The sequence below is a fragment of the Heteronotia binoei genome, chromosome 2 (genome assembly GCF_032191835.1).
Source record: "Heteronotia binoei isolate CCM8104 ecotype False Entrance Well chromosome 2, APGP_CSIRO_Hbin_v1, whole genome shotgun sequence".
Classification (NCBI taxonomy): Eukaryota; Metazoa; Chordata; class Lepidosauria; order Squamata; family Gekkonidae; genus Heteronotia; species Heteronotia binoei.
This window is the reverse complement of record NC_083224.1, coordinates 168650072-168665906: the sequence shown is the minus strand read 5'-3', so window position 1 is coordinate 168665906 and position 15835 is coordinate 168650072. Positions and strand designations below refer to the sequence as shown.

Below are 15835 nucleotides of genomic sequence, written 5' to 3'. Positions count from 1 at the left end.
ACTTTGGGGGTGGAGCCAGGAGACTTTGAGGGTGGATCCAGGAGCAAGGTTATGACAACCATAATTGAACTCTGAAGGGAGTTCTGGCCATCACATTTAAAGGGACCATACATCTTTTAAATGCCTTCCCTCCTTTTGGAAATAATGAAGGATGGGGCACCTTCTTCTGGGGCTCATAGAATTGGACCCTCTGGTCCAATCTGTTTGAAACTTGGAGGTTGTTTTGAGGAGAGGCACTGAATGCTATGGTGAAATTTTGGTGCCTCTACCTCAACAAACAGCCCCTCTAGAGCCCCAGGTTCCCACAGATCAATTCACCATTATACCTTATGGGAATTGGTCTCCATAGGGTATAATGGAGTGCCTAGCAGACATTTCTCTCCCCACCCCACTTTCTGATAACACTGAAGCAGGGGGAGGGACTCCAAGCTGGGGGATCCCCTGCCCCTACCTGGGGATTGGCAACCCTACTTCTTGCGATGGTTGGTGGGCATGATGGCACCCTACACACCATGATGGAGATAATTGCTTTGGGGAATGTGGATGAAGTGGCAGAATGAATTATGGCCTTGGAGAGATGGGAATCGTAGGTGTAGTGAAGGAAAGTCCTTGATAGCGAAGAGGAATGTGGGCGTCCTTTGGGAAGGGTACTTCATAAACTGAGAGGGTCACAGGAGTTCATGTAAGGATTGGGCTATGAGTTTTTTCCCACTAAAGCAGAGAAGTTGCTGTGCCTTGGCACAGTCTCTTGTGATGGTGCTGGTGGGGGTTTGTGGCATTTGCTGCAGTTATGATCAGGCCTCGGATTCAGCGGGAGCTCACAGGAGCGCAGCTCCTGAGCCTTTCTGAGAGTTCCACCTCCTCCTTCCCACCTTGTCCATTGAATAGTAGGTGCAGCTGCATGACAATCCCTGGATGTGCTCCACCACCTATTTTTCTACAAAATGACCCCTGGTTATGATGATGATGTAACTGGATACAAATGTGAAGCAAAGCTTTTTTTTTTTTTTTTTTTAAAAATGGTCGTTTAAGAAATGCTAAAGTTTTTGATTTAAAACATTAAATCAAGTCTACATTTCTAATCAAAAGTGTGGACTGGTTTATGTTTAGTTCCGCTTACTTACTAAGGATAAGTGATGTTTGTGTATGAGTACCAAATGCATAACCATATTTTGAAATAAGCTAGTGAAGTCCTGTGTTTGGGAAGTGAAACACAGATATTCACATGTAAATGCTGACAATCCCATATGAATTTTGTGGAGTTCAAAAATAAGAACCTGTGTTCCCTCTTTTCAGACTTATGCTAGTGCTTTGGACTGGGGTTCTAAAGTGCTATATGGCCATCCACTTTGATATTTTTTTCTGTGTACAGACATCTACTTCTCTCTTTCTCTTTATTTTTTCTTTATCTCTTTTCATTCTCCCTCATCTTTCTGTTTAACCCCTTTTCTGCTTCTCTTTAACAAAAGAAAAGTAAATAGTGGCATACGCTTAGTGAAGCCCATTAGTTGGGGATTAGGGATGAGCATGAACCTTGTCATGAATCTAATTTCATGATGAACATTACCCAGTTCATGCTTCATGAGCTGAGGGTTGTGTGATCATGCCTGTAATGAACTGCCAATAAACATCTGTGTTTTTCATGAAGGTTTGTGTTGGTAGTTTGTGCATGAGTGAAGTCCAAGCGGTGAGTTCACCTACTTCTGGGTTCACCCACTTCACACCCTCACTGCATAGCTTGCAAAAGCCATTTAAATGTTCTCTTCAAATGACTTTTGCAAATGTTCTCTTCAAATGACTTCCCCGCTTCCATTCTACTTGCCTTGGGGAGTTGCCCCCAGCAGAAAAGAGGGAGGGAAGATCTCAGATTTTCTCCCTTGCTGCATCACAAACCTCACCCAATGAACTGAACAGGGAGGCTCGTGAAGGTTTGTGGTTTGTGTGATCCCACAAGCTACAAACTGAGATGAACTTCTCCTTTCTTGGTTTGTGTCCATCTCTATTGGGAACTTCTGCTCTTGTGAATTTTCCAGTCACAATAAGTGACTGTCCTACTACTTTGCGAATTTTCACAAAATGTTATTCATCACTTTGATATATATGTATATTGGAAGTCTGAGACCTGATGGGTTAGTTTCCCAGGTAATGGATATGATGGCAATATTTTATTTGCTCACAAAGCAATGGATCTGCTCAGATATAATGGAAGAGTGGACAATAACTACTGTTTTCCTTTCTGTTTTCTTCCACATAGCCATTACCTTTAGTTGTAGTTGTCTGGGCATGTTAGATAGTTACCTGATAGAGATGAGCAGATTTTTCCTATTCCATTTATGGATCTGTGTGTTCATCAGCCTAACATTCCATGCTACATTCTTTGCAGCTTCACTTGGGGAATGTGTAAGATTAATTCTTGAATTGCAGCACGCACAGTTTTGCCATTGTGAAAAGTTCCATCTGCGCATCAGCAGCCTCCTTGAGGTGGCTCACAAAGTGAACACAATGCAGCACAGCCATAACTATAACAGAAGAATGATCAATGGTTAAGTGCGCAGACTCTTATCTGGGAGAACTGGGTTTGATTCCCCCGTCCTCCACATGCACCTACTGATATGACTTTGGGTTAGCCACAAAGCTGTTCTGCTCAAGGGCAGTTCTGGGAGATCTCTCTCAGCCCCACCTGTCTCACAGGGCAGCAGCAGCACTAGGACAGCAGCCTGAGGTTGGTGTCCCAGGCAAGGTGCCACTGGCGCCCCAATGCTAGCACTGGGAAGGGTGAGCGCAGCTGCAGTGAGGCTCCCGGTATCAGTGTGCATGCCACTTCTGCCCACTGTTGCTCTGCTTCTTGCATCTGTGACATGAGAGGCAGAATGATGGAGGGTAGTGGCAGTGTGCATGCTGACACTGGGAGCCTCGCTGTTGCTTCTAAGTGGACTATTTCACCAAGCAGACTATTTCAGGGCAGGCGGGAGGGCCCCAACCAGTGCCCTCTCCCCAGCTTGGCACTCCCGGCAGCTCAATGGACGCACTAGCCTTGTCACAAGGTGTCTGTTGTGAAGAAGGGAAGGGAAAGGAGATTGTAAACCACTCTGAGACTCCTTTGGGTAGTGAAGGGTGAGGTATAAATCCAATCTCTTCTTCTTCTCTTCTCACCTTGGCATTAATTGTTACTGTTATTATCAAGGGGACATTTACCAACATTATTATCATTAGAATAGTACTTGCACTAAAGTTGTACTATGTATTTAAGTAGGCTTGCAGTCTGATCCTTATCTCAAAGAAGTGTCCTTATTTAGTATTAATGTTCTGCAAAATCCAACTTAAATTGAATATATTGCAATATATTCTAGTAAAACACAGAATTTTAGGGAGCTAGTGTGGCAGGTGAAAGACTAGGGTTCACATTGCCACTCATTCATGAAACTTACTGGGTGACCATTGGCTAGCCACAGTTTCTCAGCCTAACTTGCCTCACAGAGGTGTTGAGAGGATAAAATGGAGGGGAAATCATGCAAGTCACTTTGATAGGGTTGCCATGCTGAACCTGGTAACTGGCGGGAGGGGAAAAGGACATAGTGGTGGGGAACTCAGAAATGATGGTGGCAGCTCTAGGAATCACCACAAACTTTATGGTTTTGCAATAGAGTTTCTGATTATTCCTAGATCTACTGCTGTTGCTTCTAAGTTTTGTCATCACTTCTAGGACGTGATGTCATCATGCTCTAGGCACCAGTCATGGGCATGGCAGCCCTACTGAACTGTTTGGAGCAAGGACGGGATAAAAATATGTGTATAAATAGAAAGTACAGTTAATGTTCTGTCTGATATAATATGTCATTTCGGGGGGCAGTTTTCCAATGTGTTGGTTATTTTGGAGCTCTTCAGGTGGCAATCACAACATCTAAACGAGACATAACATTTTTGGACTGTACTGAGATGCTTTAAAGTGGGTGCGTTGTCAATTTATTGAGATGGATTTATTAAGTTTTTTTTTTCTATTTGTTTATTACCAAGGGGTGTTGGTTTCAAATTTATATTTGGGTGGGAGGTAACAACATTCTTATTGCCTGTCAAATCTGTTGGCAGATCGTTTTATGTAGTAGTGTTTGGTCAGTTGCTAAGGGACCAGCCTAAACACCATCTTGGTTGTATTAACTTCACGTTTGTGGTTTTACAGTTTAGAAAGACAAGGCCTTGTTCAGTAACATACAAGTTTAACCTAAGCAAAAAAAATAAAACATCCTTGCATATGTGATCAATTCTGTGTGCTTTAAAAAAAGTTTTTTAAAAAACATTCCCAAGGCCAGTTCTGAAGTCTGATATTTATTCTTCAGTTTACAAAACAAAATGACAGGGTTAATGGATGTGAATTTTTTTGACTTATGATGGCATCATGTTCAGGGCTGCCAAGAGTCAGCGCAGGCCAATGGACAAAGATTCCACCTGCCCCCTCCTCATGACCCTGATCCAAACCAATATCATAATAAAACAAATCACTTGGTTTGCTGGTACCGTGAATCTATAGTAATAAAAGAATGAGCCTGTCTGTCTAAAAAAATTATTTACATTATATCTGGCCTTTCTCGCACTGCTACAGGACCAACCCTAAATCAGACTTTTCCCTGCAGCCGCTGTGGCCGGACCTGCCTGTCCCACATTGGTCTTGTCAGCCACCAGCGAGCCTGCAGCAAACGTGGACTATTGCACCCTTCTTAAATCTTCGTTCGCGAAGCCAAGCCGAGAGAGAGAGAGGCCTTTCTTCCCAATTAGGATAGGGTTGCCAGCTCTCGGCTTGGAAACACCTGGAAATCTTGGTGGCGGAGCCTGAGGAGGGCAGGGGTTGGGGAGCTGGTGCAAGGAAAGGAAGAGAGAAAGGCCAGACTATTGGAGAAAATGACATACAGGCTGGGCAATTACTGTTATCAGGCATCAGGGTATTGTCTTGCCTTGCTTCCGTTCTGGCTTGATTGATGGGCTTAGCATGACCCGTGAAGCACATTTGCTTCAGTATTGAAAAAAAGGCAAGTCTAGCTGATCCTCAACTGCTTTTTGCTATGCTCTTCTAAATTAATCCCTGCACTCCTGGTGGCAACGGCCACACCTCCATTAAAAATAATGCAAAAGCATTTGGCTGGAAATGTCATGGCACTAGCTTCAAGCACCCTCTGGTTGACTTGGTCCCCCCTGGAATTTTGTCCCCCTGGTCCCGCTCTGTTGGCAGACCTGAACATGAGTTGTGGGATATTCAAAGGAAGGGAGCTTTGGGCCTAAAGGAATTACAATGCAATCTAATGCAGAGTTACTCCAAGTCAATTGAAGCCAGTGGGTTTAGACTGTTGTAACTCTGCCTAGGATTACACTGTTAGTCTTCGGTAAATGCATTTACCTGATTTTTCAGTTTCTGTATTTATCTGTAATACAGTTTTCTCTTTAGGTCTTCTCCTTCCTCTTTGTAAGATCTTCCCACCAACCTGCTGATTGGTAGCTGGGGGTAGAACCTGGCAGCGGGACCTCTGCCTCCACCAGGTGGTCTGGCAACCCTACTTTCCCCCCTTTACTCTAGTAAATACTAGGAAAATCTGCTGAACAATAGCAATTAGTGGTACCCCAAAGAAGTTTTCCCTGGGAATTTCCCAGCTCCGCTGAAGACAGAAAAAGTTAACTGTGTTAAGCAATATATTAATCAATCTTTGTATAATCCATTTTAGAAGAAGAAATCAGGATACTCTTTGTCCCAGATCCAACAACACAATATTTGTTTGTCTGAATTAGCAAATTAGCATTGCACTTAATGTAACACTTTTAAAAGACTGCTTCTCACAAACTTCTTTCCCAGGGAAGATGTCTAGAATTTATAAGATCTCTGCCAGTTATTACTGGGTAAGGTTATTGCAGATTGAGGTATCTGATTTGTGAATAAAGTAAGTGATTGCAGAGAACAGTATTTTGCTTTTCAGGGATTTGGCTGGGTAAAAGGAAGGAATGTGAGAAAAAATGAAGTATAGTACTTGTTCATACACATTTTCTCACAGTTGGGGAATTTCTGCAATAGAGCTGCTGAAACAGGTCAGCATTCCACAAAGAGGCAGTCTGACATTTGATAATCTTTTTTCTTAAACCCCCCCTATAAATCTAAGGATTCCCACGATTCCAATGCGATTAGCTCTTGGTGGATTTTCCTCTCAGTGACTTGATGATTTAATGATTTTGTGTTTCCCCCTTGCAGAAATTGGGCCTGTAACCATTACTACAGATCCCAAGAAATTTCAGTATGAACTCAGGGAGCTCTATGTGCAGGTAAGTAGGCCGCTTGTTCCATTGTCCATTTTCGGTGCCATCTTGGGGCCTCATTTAAACACAATGTTGAGGAAACAGGAGAGCTCAGGTATAAGACTTTGCACATGCCCAGTTGGGCTAGTATGCATGCAAGGTGGCTATGTGTGCAAGCACATCTGCTCAATAATCAAGGGTACAAGCATGCCCTTGCAATAACCACCTACACTATGGCTCTTAGACATGGCAGCGTTGCATATGTAGTGGCTGAGAGCACAGTTTTAAGCAAGATGTTGAGCTCATGCAAGGTCACCTTGAATAAGTTCTTTCTCCCGCTACCATCATGTTTACACCAGGCCTTACATGTGCAACCGAACAAGGTGGTAGAGCTCTGCAGTGACAGAGTGGACTGTACGGCTTTAGATAATAGAGGGTCACCCTTACACTGACAGTGTGCCAGAAAGCACCGCCAGCAAAAGGAATGTGTGCTTCCTTAACAGGTGGTGTCAATGACCACCAATTCAGCAGCCTTCAGCGAGTGACCTGAAACTGGGTTTTGATGCAGAGCAGTGGGAATGAGCATAGAGAATGAAATACTGGAAACATACCTGCCCCTTGGTTTCCATGTTTATTTGGCTAATCCATTGATCACTCCTCGGATCTTCCTGCTGGGGAGGGGGCAGCCCCACTCCTGTGTGTTATGTGCCTTCAAGCCACTTCCGACTTCTGACTCTATGAATTAATGACCTCCAAAATGTCTTCTCATTGACAGTCTTGCGCAGGTCTTGCCATGATTCCACACAATAACAAAAACACCACAACAAACAAAGCGGTACAATACGTTTGACTGGGCTTAGCCCCGATTGGTAGTACGTGCTGTCAACTTGGATTCTGCCCTTCTTTATAGCAAGGACGCTGCCCGATTTTATTGATGACTTGGGCTACAGGCAGGCATACATTTTTATCCGACACTGCAGTGAATGCTCTTCGAATTTAAAGTGCATGTCCATACGACAACATCTGGGAGTAGTCAGTGAGTTGTGGGTATCCTGTCATGCTGTGACTTACTGTCAGATTTTTTTGATAGTGGATAAAACCCGATCCTAAATGCTTGATGTCGGGCCAAAAATGGATTTTCCCTGTCTGATCGCACCAGTGTTAGCGAGTCGTCACAACTTGCATCCCAGATCGGCACCATTTTTGAAAAACCTTAGCGATACACATATAACCACAGAATCAGCGAAAGGTGGCAGGGGCTCCTGGGTGCCTTAATCACCACAACAGATGCATTCCAAGCAACGGCAAATGTTTCTTTTTAATTTTTTGGGGTTGACTTTTGTGACACAATCCTTATTTAGTCCATGCTTCTAGAAAATAGTCCCCATGAGGTTGAGCCAATCAGCGGCATTGTTTATGCGCATGCGCAAAGGCCAGGCCGTCTGATCAGGATAGGCACTCTGCAAGGCAGATTATGTTTGGGATGTCTGATCGGGCAACAACGTTTCAAATAAGGACGGACAAAACAGGAGCACCTTGCTGATGGATTAAATGGTGCGTCTGACCGCGGCCTTGCTTATGTTTCAGTGTGCTGATGTGGATTCACACCTATGTTTATGTTACTAGGCTTATTTAATCAACTTGTTTTCTTGACTTCTTCTTTTACTTCTTGATATTTTATTACTTTAATGGTAAATTGCCTCAAGAGGGATTTGGAAGCAGCAGCAGCACAGAAATCTCATAAATAAATTCTGAATGATTGGCTTTTTAAAAGGCATCCTGCAGTTTCAAAAGGGAGTAGGCTGAGCTAGGGCCTTCCTTCTCTGATGTGCTGTTTTTGCAAGAAGTTTAATATGGAAAGAGATTTTTTTTTTTTAAAGGTATAACCTATGTGCAGCCTGAAGAAGCTCTACCACTCCGAGATCCTAACCCTTTGCTATGCTGTGTATGTAGACTGGGACTTAAAATGCTGAATTATTTATTAGTCACAATGCAATGGTATGATGTGGTGGTAATTTAATTGATGATTAAGCATATAGGCATAGACAGCTTCAAGAGGAGATTGGACAAACATATGGAGCAGAGGTCCATCAGTGGCTATTAGTCACAGTTTATCGTTGGAACTCTCTGTCTGGGGCAGTGATACTCTGTATTCTTGGTGCTTGGGGGGCACAATGGGAGGGCTTCTAGTGTCCTGGGTTTTTTTGGCCACTGTGTGACACAGAGTGTTGGGCTGGATGGGCCATAGGCCTGATCCAACATGGCTTCTCTTACGTTCCTATGTTCTTAAAATTGTGTATGTGTGTCTGGGTGCTATATTTTGAAAGCTTCTGCAAATGCAATGCTCCCTGCATGTAGTAATCTAGTTTATCAGGGAAAAGCCATTCCTGAATGTACTATATAGCAATATTCAGGGAGCAATTTGAATGGGGGAGCATTGAAAATATTACCTCCTTTTCACCCCACCCTCTTCTGGTAGGGTTGCCAAGTCTAGTGGGGAAATTCCTGGTGATATGAGGGTGGAGCCTGGGAAGAATTTGGAGGGTGAGCTCAGCAGAGGTGTGATACCACCCTCTGAAGCTGCCATTATCTCCAGGGAAACTTATCCATGTAGTCTCAAGATAAGTTGTAGCTGATGGAGATTTCCAGGACCTCACCTGGAGGTTGACAGTCCTACTTTCTGGAACTTGGGAAATGATGACTGGATCCAGACAGGTGGTTTAAGCCACCTGGGGGACAGCAGGCAAGTGGATCTAAGAAGTATGTCCAAATGTTCACACCCCATCGTGGCCTGAAGGACAGCTGCCTCAGATAGGTACCACTTACAAAGTGGTACTTAATTTCTGAGGCAGCTCCAAGGTGCCTCCCCAGCCTCCTGGATGGCTGGGAAGCACCCTGGGTGCGCCTGGGGAGTGGCAGATGGGTGCATGAGCATTCTGGATACTCCTCCAGAGCACACACAGTCCATCCCTGTTCCAGAGGCAGGCTGTGTGCCATCTGAATGCTCCCGGGGTCTCCTATTTCCACTGGCTCACTTCCAGGTCGGCTTGCTGCCACCCTGAGTTGGCGATGTGGACCCAGCCAATGGGACTCTTTTACTGGAAGAGTAATTTGTATGGCTCTGGAATGAAAATACCACCATCCCTACCCGGAAAGATGGGAAATTGAGATGGCAGAAGGAACCAAAGATAAACACAGAATAGTAGAAAATGCATAGCAGTGTAACTTTCATGGCAACAAGACAGGTTTCTGCTGCAGGGAAGGAGGGGAAATCATGGTTTTCATTAGTTTTAAAAGAAGAAAAATTAATGCTTTAATTTAATACCATAAGAATATTGAGGCGGTAGAAGAACCTTCCAAAGGAGGTTTTAAAACAGTCATGATGATTAAGTTTGACAAGCCTGTTGAACAGGGTCGTTTAGGGATAATGCATAACAGGAAAGCATGTTCTATGCATGTCTGCAAAAAAAGTATATCATGACAGAAATCTAGTGCTTTAAGAAAAAATGTGCAGGCCAGTTAACAAACAATAATGAGTGTTGACTTCCCAACAGGCAGACCTGTACCGCACATGTAAGTCAGTTCTGAGCCTGTTTTATATTATCGTGGTACTCCAACTAGGAGCCTTAGAAGTTGTAGTTATGGGAACAATGATGAGGGAAAATTCTGTCACAAATAAATAACTGCCATGTATACAACTGCAGCTAGGGGTGACAGCCTCCAGGTGGGGCCTGGAGATCTCTCGCTTTTACAACTGATCTCAAGTTGGCAGAGATCAGATCCCCTAGAGAAAATGGCTGCTTTAAAGGATGGATTTTATGGCATTGTTCCATGCTGAGGCCCTTCCCCTCCTAGCGTTGCCAGCCTCCAGGCGGGGCCTGGAGATCTCCTGCTTTTAAAACTGATCTCTAGCTGGCAGAGATCAGCTCCTCTGAACAAAATGGCTGCTTTGAAGGGTGGGCTCTACAGCATTGTACCATGCTGAGGCCTCTCCAGCCAACTTGGAGAAGGCATTTGTCTCTTTAAATCACTTCTCCAAGCCAACCAGTGACTTGGAAAATGCATTTAAGGTTTCTTTCTCTCCCTCCCCTCTATCTATTTGCCTTCCTGTCTTGCAGCTCTCAAACATCTGACATTCATGTCTTGTGGCTCTCAAATATCTGACATTTATTTTATGCAGCTCTTACATTTAGCAAGTTTGGCCACCCCTGCTCTAGATTGTGTGATTATAAGGTGGGAAAGTTGCTTAGAAATCTAAAACAGTTATAAAAAGATAAACCTTTAACATCGAGGACACCTTTAGTGAAAATTAAAACAACTGAAGGGTAACACTGTATCTTGTGAAGTCAGTAACCTCAGACATAGTTCTGTGTTCAGTTTTAATTGCCTGCCTAAATCTTCTAAATTCCCCAAACCTTTGTAAATATCCCATCCCTTTCCTGCCAGTCTGTTTAAATAAACCAAACATTTTTAAATCACTATCTGTGCCTACTGTGCCATTTTCTGAAAGGTAAATTTTGACAACTGAAGCAATGACAGGGTGAACATTTTAGTGGAGTGCTTAGTAGGATGGTCTCCCCTGCCTCATCTGATTTGACCAGGCTTGATAAAGAGGTAAAAGACACCTGCTATTCTATCCTTGCCAGATCTACAGGTCAAGATCAAGGGCATTTTCCCACAGAGCTTACCTCGGAGCAACGTCCCTCTTCACCGCGCAGCGTCTACGTGGATTTCCCACCAACTGCTCCGCATAACCAGGAAGAGCCGCGGCTTTTGCATCGCTAACGTAAACTGCTTTTTAGCGGTTTTCATCTGCGACGCAAAAGGTCCGGCACTTCCTGGTTACGCGGAGCAGTTGGTGGGAAATCCACGCAGACGCTGCGCGGTGAAGAGGGACGTCGCTCCGAGGTAAGCTCTGTGGGAAAATGCCCCAAGTCTTTTCTCAGCCTCTTCCTTCTTCTCAAGCTTCCAATAGCAGTTGACCTCAAAAGGCCTCTGCACTGTAGAATATGAAATCCACAGCTGGATTTGCATATTACTCTGGCAAGGCCATAAGGCTATAAAACTCAAATTTTGCAATGAAATGCACATTCCTCCAATAGTTGGCTTCTCATGGAGGAACTCCATCTCAACCCGATCAAAACTATTTTCTGTGCTTGAGTTTTGTGATTTGCACCAATGCATCTGAAACCAAATGTTATAATTGCAAATGCAAAACATTATATTAATTCAGAATTAATGGGGGCTTTAAAATTTCAGTGCTGATTTTGACAAATGTTTATTTATTTATAAATAGGGAGGTGGTGACTGTCCAGAGATGAGCATTGGAGCCATTAAAATTGCTCTAGAGATTTCTCTACCAGGTTCATTCATTTATGTGTTTACTGATGCTCGGTCCAAAGACTACAGACTAACCCATGAAGTATTGCAACTGATCCAGCAGAAGCAGTCGCAGGTATGAAGTGTTTTCCAATTTAGTCTACTTGACATGTCTCAATTTCTTTCTCTTTGCAGAGAAGTATATTTCTGTTTTTTCTATCTGTATAGTTTTATTCTACCTTCAAGGAGTTGAGGGTAGTGAACATAGTTCTCCCATCATAACTTCCCAACAACCCTTAGAGGTTGTTTAGACTGAAGGGAGGGGAGGTTGACTGGCCTGATATCCAGTGAGCAGAGCTTTTTTGGTAGAAAAAGCCCAGCAGGAACTCATTTGCATATTAGGCCACACCCCCTGATGCCAAGCCAGCCGGAACTGCAGCCTCATTAGTTTCTGCTAAAAAAAAAGCCCCGGGCTGGGAGTGGGGAGGAGGTTGACTGGCCTGATATCCTGTGAGCTTTATGCCTGAGAGGGCATATGAATCCAGAATCCCAGTCTAACACTGTAACCACTATACCACACTAGCTGTCTAGAGAATTGCAGCATGGATATGATACATAAATTGATCATGGAATCTGGATATAATCCTCCAATGAACAGTTCCCAGCTCCTATAGAATCTTAAAATAGTAAAATTGATTATATGTTTGGTCAAATGACTGTAATAACAAAGAAATGAACTGAGCTTCTGGGAGAGCTCTCTCAGCCCCATCTACCTCACAAGGTGTGTGTGTGTGTGTGGAGAAAGGTAGAGGAGATTGTAAGCCGCTCTGAGACTCTGAGATTCAGAGTGTAGGGTGGGGCATAAATCTAATATCTTCTTCTTCTTCTTCAATTTCTTCTTCCTCCTGATTCTTCTTGCCGCTCTTTGTGTAAGTAGTGTTATATATTTCCATGAAAAATCAGAGATAATTAAACCAAGTAGTAGTCTTTACCTTAGCTCATTAAAAATCAGGTTTTCCAGGCAGTGTCTGGCAACTGGTGGGGAGGGGGATGTGAGTGTGGGATATGGAGGAAGGATGTGACATTGACTGTGGTGTCACATCATTTCTGGTTAAAAAAAAATAGAAGTGACATAGGTAGTTTTAGGAATTGCCAGAAGAAGTTGCCAGGTCCAATTAATCTGTTGGCGGAGGGGGGAGCTGTCTGGGAGTGGGGGTAACCATAGAGTTTTGCCCCAAATACCAGGGTGTCACTGCTTGCTGTCCCCAGTGTGATGATATCACTTCTGTGTGACATCATCATGAGATCACACATGGCGATGTCAACTCATCACCCACTCCCGAACAGCTCCCTCCCACCTCCTACCAGCATATTAATTGGACCCGGCACCCCTACATTGAAGTGACAAAGAGTAGCTTGAGGAGTGGCTGGAATGGAAGCTCTATGGTAGTCATGCAAGCATATGGATCTTTTGTTGCTGCCCCCTAAAAAAAGTAATAAGATTTGTACAAGCTGATGTCCCCCCCCTCCACCACTTTGACCAGCCGTGGCAATGGGAGCAGGGGGTGGATGATTCGTTGTCCTGACCAGGAGCCTGGAAGCCCTTTTACAGATCTTATGACCTTTCTAGAGGCAGCAAGAAGGGACCAAGACTTTTGCACAGTCCCAGTAGCTGGCTTGGCTGGACAACATGGCTCAGTCTGCTGAGGGACAGAGGAAAGCTCTTGAAGGATACATTTTCCAACTCTTCACCTCTTCTTTTAATTGGGATGGCAATTCCAGCAGCCAATAATTATTTTATGTTTACTGCGAAAATGTCATGACTAATGAAAACTGGGAAACACAAGGCACTAATGAGGGCTATTAAGTAATGGGGGCCTATCATGTTAATGTGGTGTTCTGAAAGTTATTAGCTAATTACTGAGGAATGAAAATATAAAGTAAAACTTATTCTCCTAATGGCATCATGGGTATTTTCTTCCAGCTAATTGGTTTCTGATGCATTGCATTTTTCATCCCTGTGCATATGAGAGATGTTTAAGTATCCTTGTTTTTCAATTTTTCTTTCTTCTGTCTTTTTATTAGGTTGTCTTTGTGCTAACAGGGGACTGTGACGACAGAGCACACATCGGCTATAAAGTCTATGAAGAAATTGCCTCCACAAGTTCTGGTCAAGTTTTTCACTTGGACAAGAAGCAGGTTAATGAGGTATGATGGATGGAGCTTAATTTTGAGTATGGTGTGGTGTGGTGTGGTGTGGACAAGGTCATGAGGTATATGAACATCTGTCTAATGACCTCAGTGCTGGGCTGTATATTTCCTGCTAATAATGTAACCATTGAAACTCTCCTTAGAGTCCAAGAGGTACAAATAGGAAAACTTTACTATTCTATTGACTTTACCTTGGTCTTCCTGCTCCAAGTCTCTAACACACGCCCAGTCAAAATAATATAGGTATAGCTATAAAGAAGAGGGTCTTGGCTCAGTGGTAGAGCATCCGACTGGAACACAGAAAGTCTTGGGTCCAATCCCTGGCATCTCCAGTTAAAAGGACCAGGCAGTAGGTGATTTGACAGCCAGCTTCATGTATTCATGGCTTGTGCTGTTTTGGAGGGGCCATGGCTCAGTGGTACATCATCTGTTTGGAACTCAGAAAGCCCCAGGTTCAATCTCCAGCATCTACTGTTAAAAGGACCAGCTAGCGAGTTAAGTGAAAGACCTCTCCCTAAGACCTTGGAGAGTTTCTGCTAGTCTGAGTAGACTTTGCTGGACCAGAGTTCTGATTTAGTATAATGCTGCTTCATACATTCATATGTCCTCGCAGGCAATGGGAGAATGCAGACTTTGAACTCATGATCCATCCACAGAATAACCAACCAGCCATTACTTTTCCTAGTACTTCAGCGTTTGTCCTTTGCAAACTCCCCTAACAAAGCCAGCTTCAGTCATCAAAAAAGAGGCATCCCTAGCTCTGCAAAGCCCCAAAAGAATCATACTCTTGGTTCTTCAAAAACATCTGCCTTGTACCAGAGTCTCACTGTTCTACTATATGGTGTTTCTTAGTGCCAAACTAGATGTTACATATAACATGGATTTGCCACAGGGACTTGCAGTAGGATGGCAGTTGTTAATTCCCTGTGGGAATTCGATGCTGAAATGTTTCAGGGGCCCAGTTTGGATTGGGACTGTAGTGTATGTGGGAGGGGGGAGGATGGGTTTTTGCCTTCAAGCCTGTGCCATTTTCCCAAGCCAAAAAAGGCTCTGGGTAGTGGTTTGTCCTATAGAACAGGGTTGCATGTGCAAGTATTCAGGGCATGTGCGGCTCCCTGAAGCCACTCCCCTTGAATGGCAGTCCCGCTGTGAATTGGTCTCCTGGGTGCTTCCAAATTGAGTTCCCATGGACCATTTGCAGCTGCTGTCCAGCTGTTAAGTCCTCATGGTAAGCACATGTTCCATCCAGTTTGGGGTGTTGTTTCAACGTTAAATAAAAATGTCATGCATCAGATTTTTCCTCAGCTTTCCTTTATTGTTAATGCTATTGTTATGCAGTACTGCAGAGTTTACCATCGTTGTAGCTGTCCAGAGGGCCAAAGCTGAACTGGCTCAGTGCTTCCCATGCCCCTTATACTGTATCCCTTGTGTTTCTGTATGAGTCTCTGACATGGCTGTACCTCATTAGTGCAAGATCCTCCATGAGTCTCATTGAGAAAATTGGATAATAAATAAAACAAATCCATCAATAAAGGCTGCGCCCAAAGTTGTGACATATACAGAGGTGCTAGAGGGTGAGTAATTCTGCTGTACTTCTTCCCAGAAGTGACTGAATGATACAATTGCAGAATTTATTGTAACTAGCAGAGGCTATTGGGAAAGAGGCGAGGGCAGAACAGTAAATCATTCAGAGACTCAGCAAGCAACTTCATTCGTAGGTGGATACTTCATTGCTGTCTATCCGTCTAGCACATTTTTATTCCCCCTTTCCTTCAAGGAACTCAGGGCAGGGTATGTGGCTCTCTCCTTCCATTCACCCTTCCCCCAAAAGCCCTATGAAGGAGGTCATGCTGAGAGAGAGTTATGTGAGTTTCATGTCAGGCTGGGATTTGAACCTGAGTTTCAAAGTAGAAGACCACAGAATTATACCCCGCCCTTCTGTCTGAATCAGAGTCTCAGAGCAGCTTACAATCTCCTTTATCTTCTTCCCCCACAACAGACACCCTGTGAGGTAGGTGGGTCTGGAGAGCTCTCA

General features: G+C 43.8%; 1 protein-coding gene across 1 annotated transcript in view; it reads left to right on the top strand.

Moving 5' to 3' along the window:
* The window catches only part of HMCN1 (hemicentin 1), a 286027-nt gene that overhangs the window by 28263 nt on the left and 241929 nt on the right, over positions 1 to 15835 (top strand). The window contains exons 2-4 of the mRNA XM_060233046.1: positions 6227 to 6297; positions 11567 to 11725; positions 13675 to 13797. Coding sequence (XP_060089029.1) covers positions 6227 to 6297; positions 11567 to 11725; positions 13675 to 13797 — 353 coding nt within the window. The remainder of the gene's footprint in view (positions 1 to 6226; positions 6298 to 11566; positions 11726 to 13674; positions 13798 to 15835) is intronic.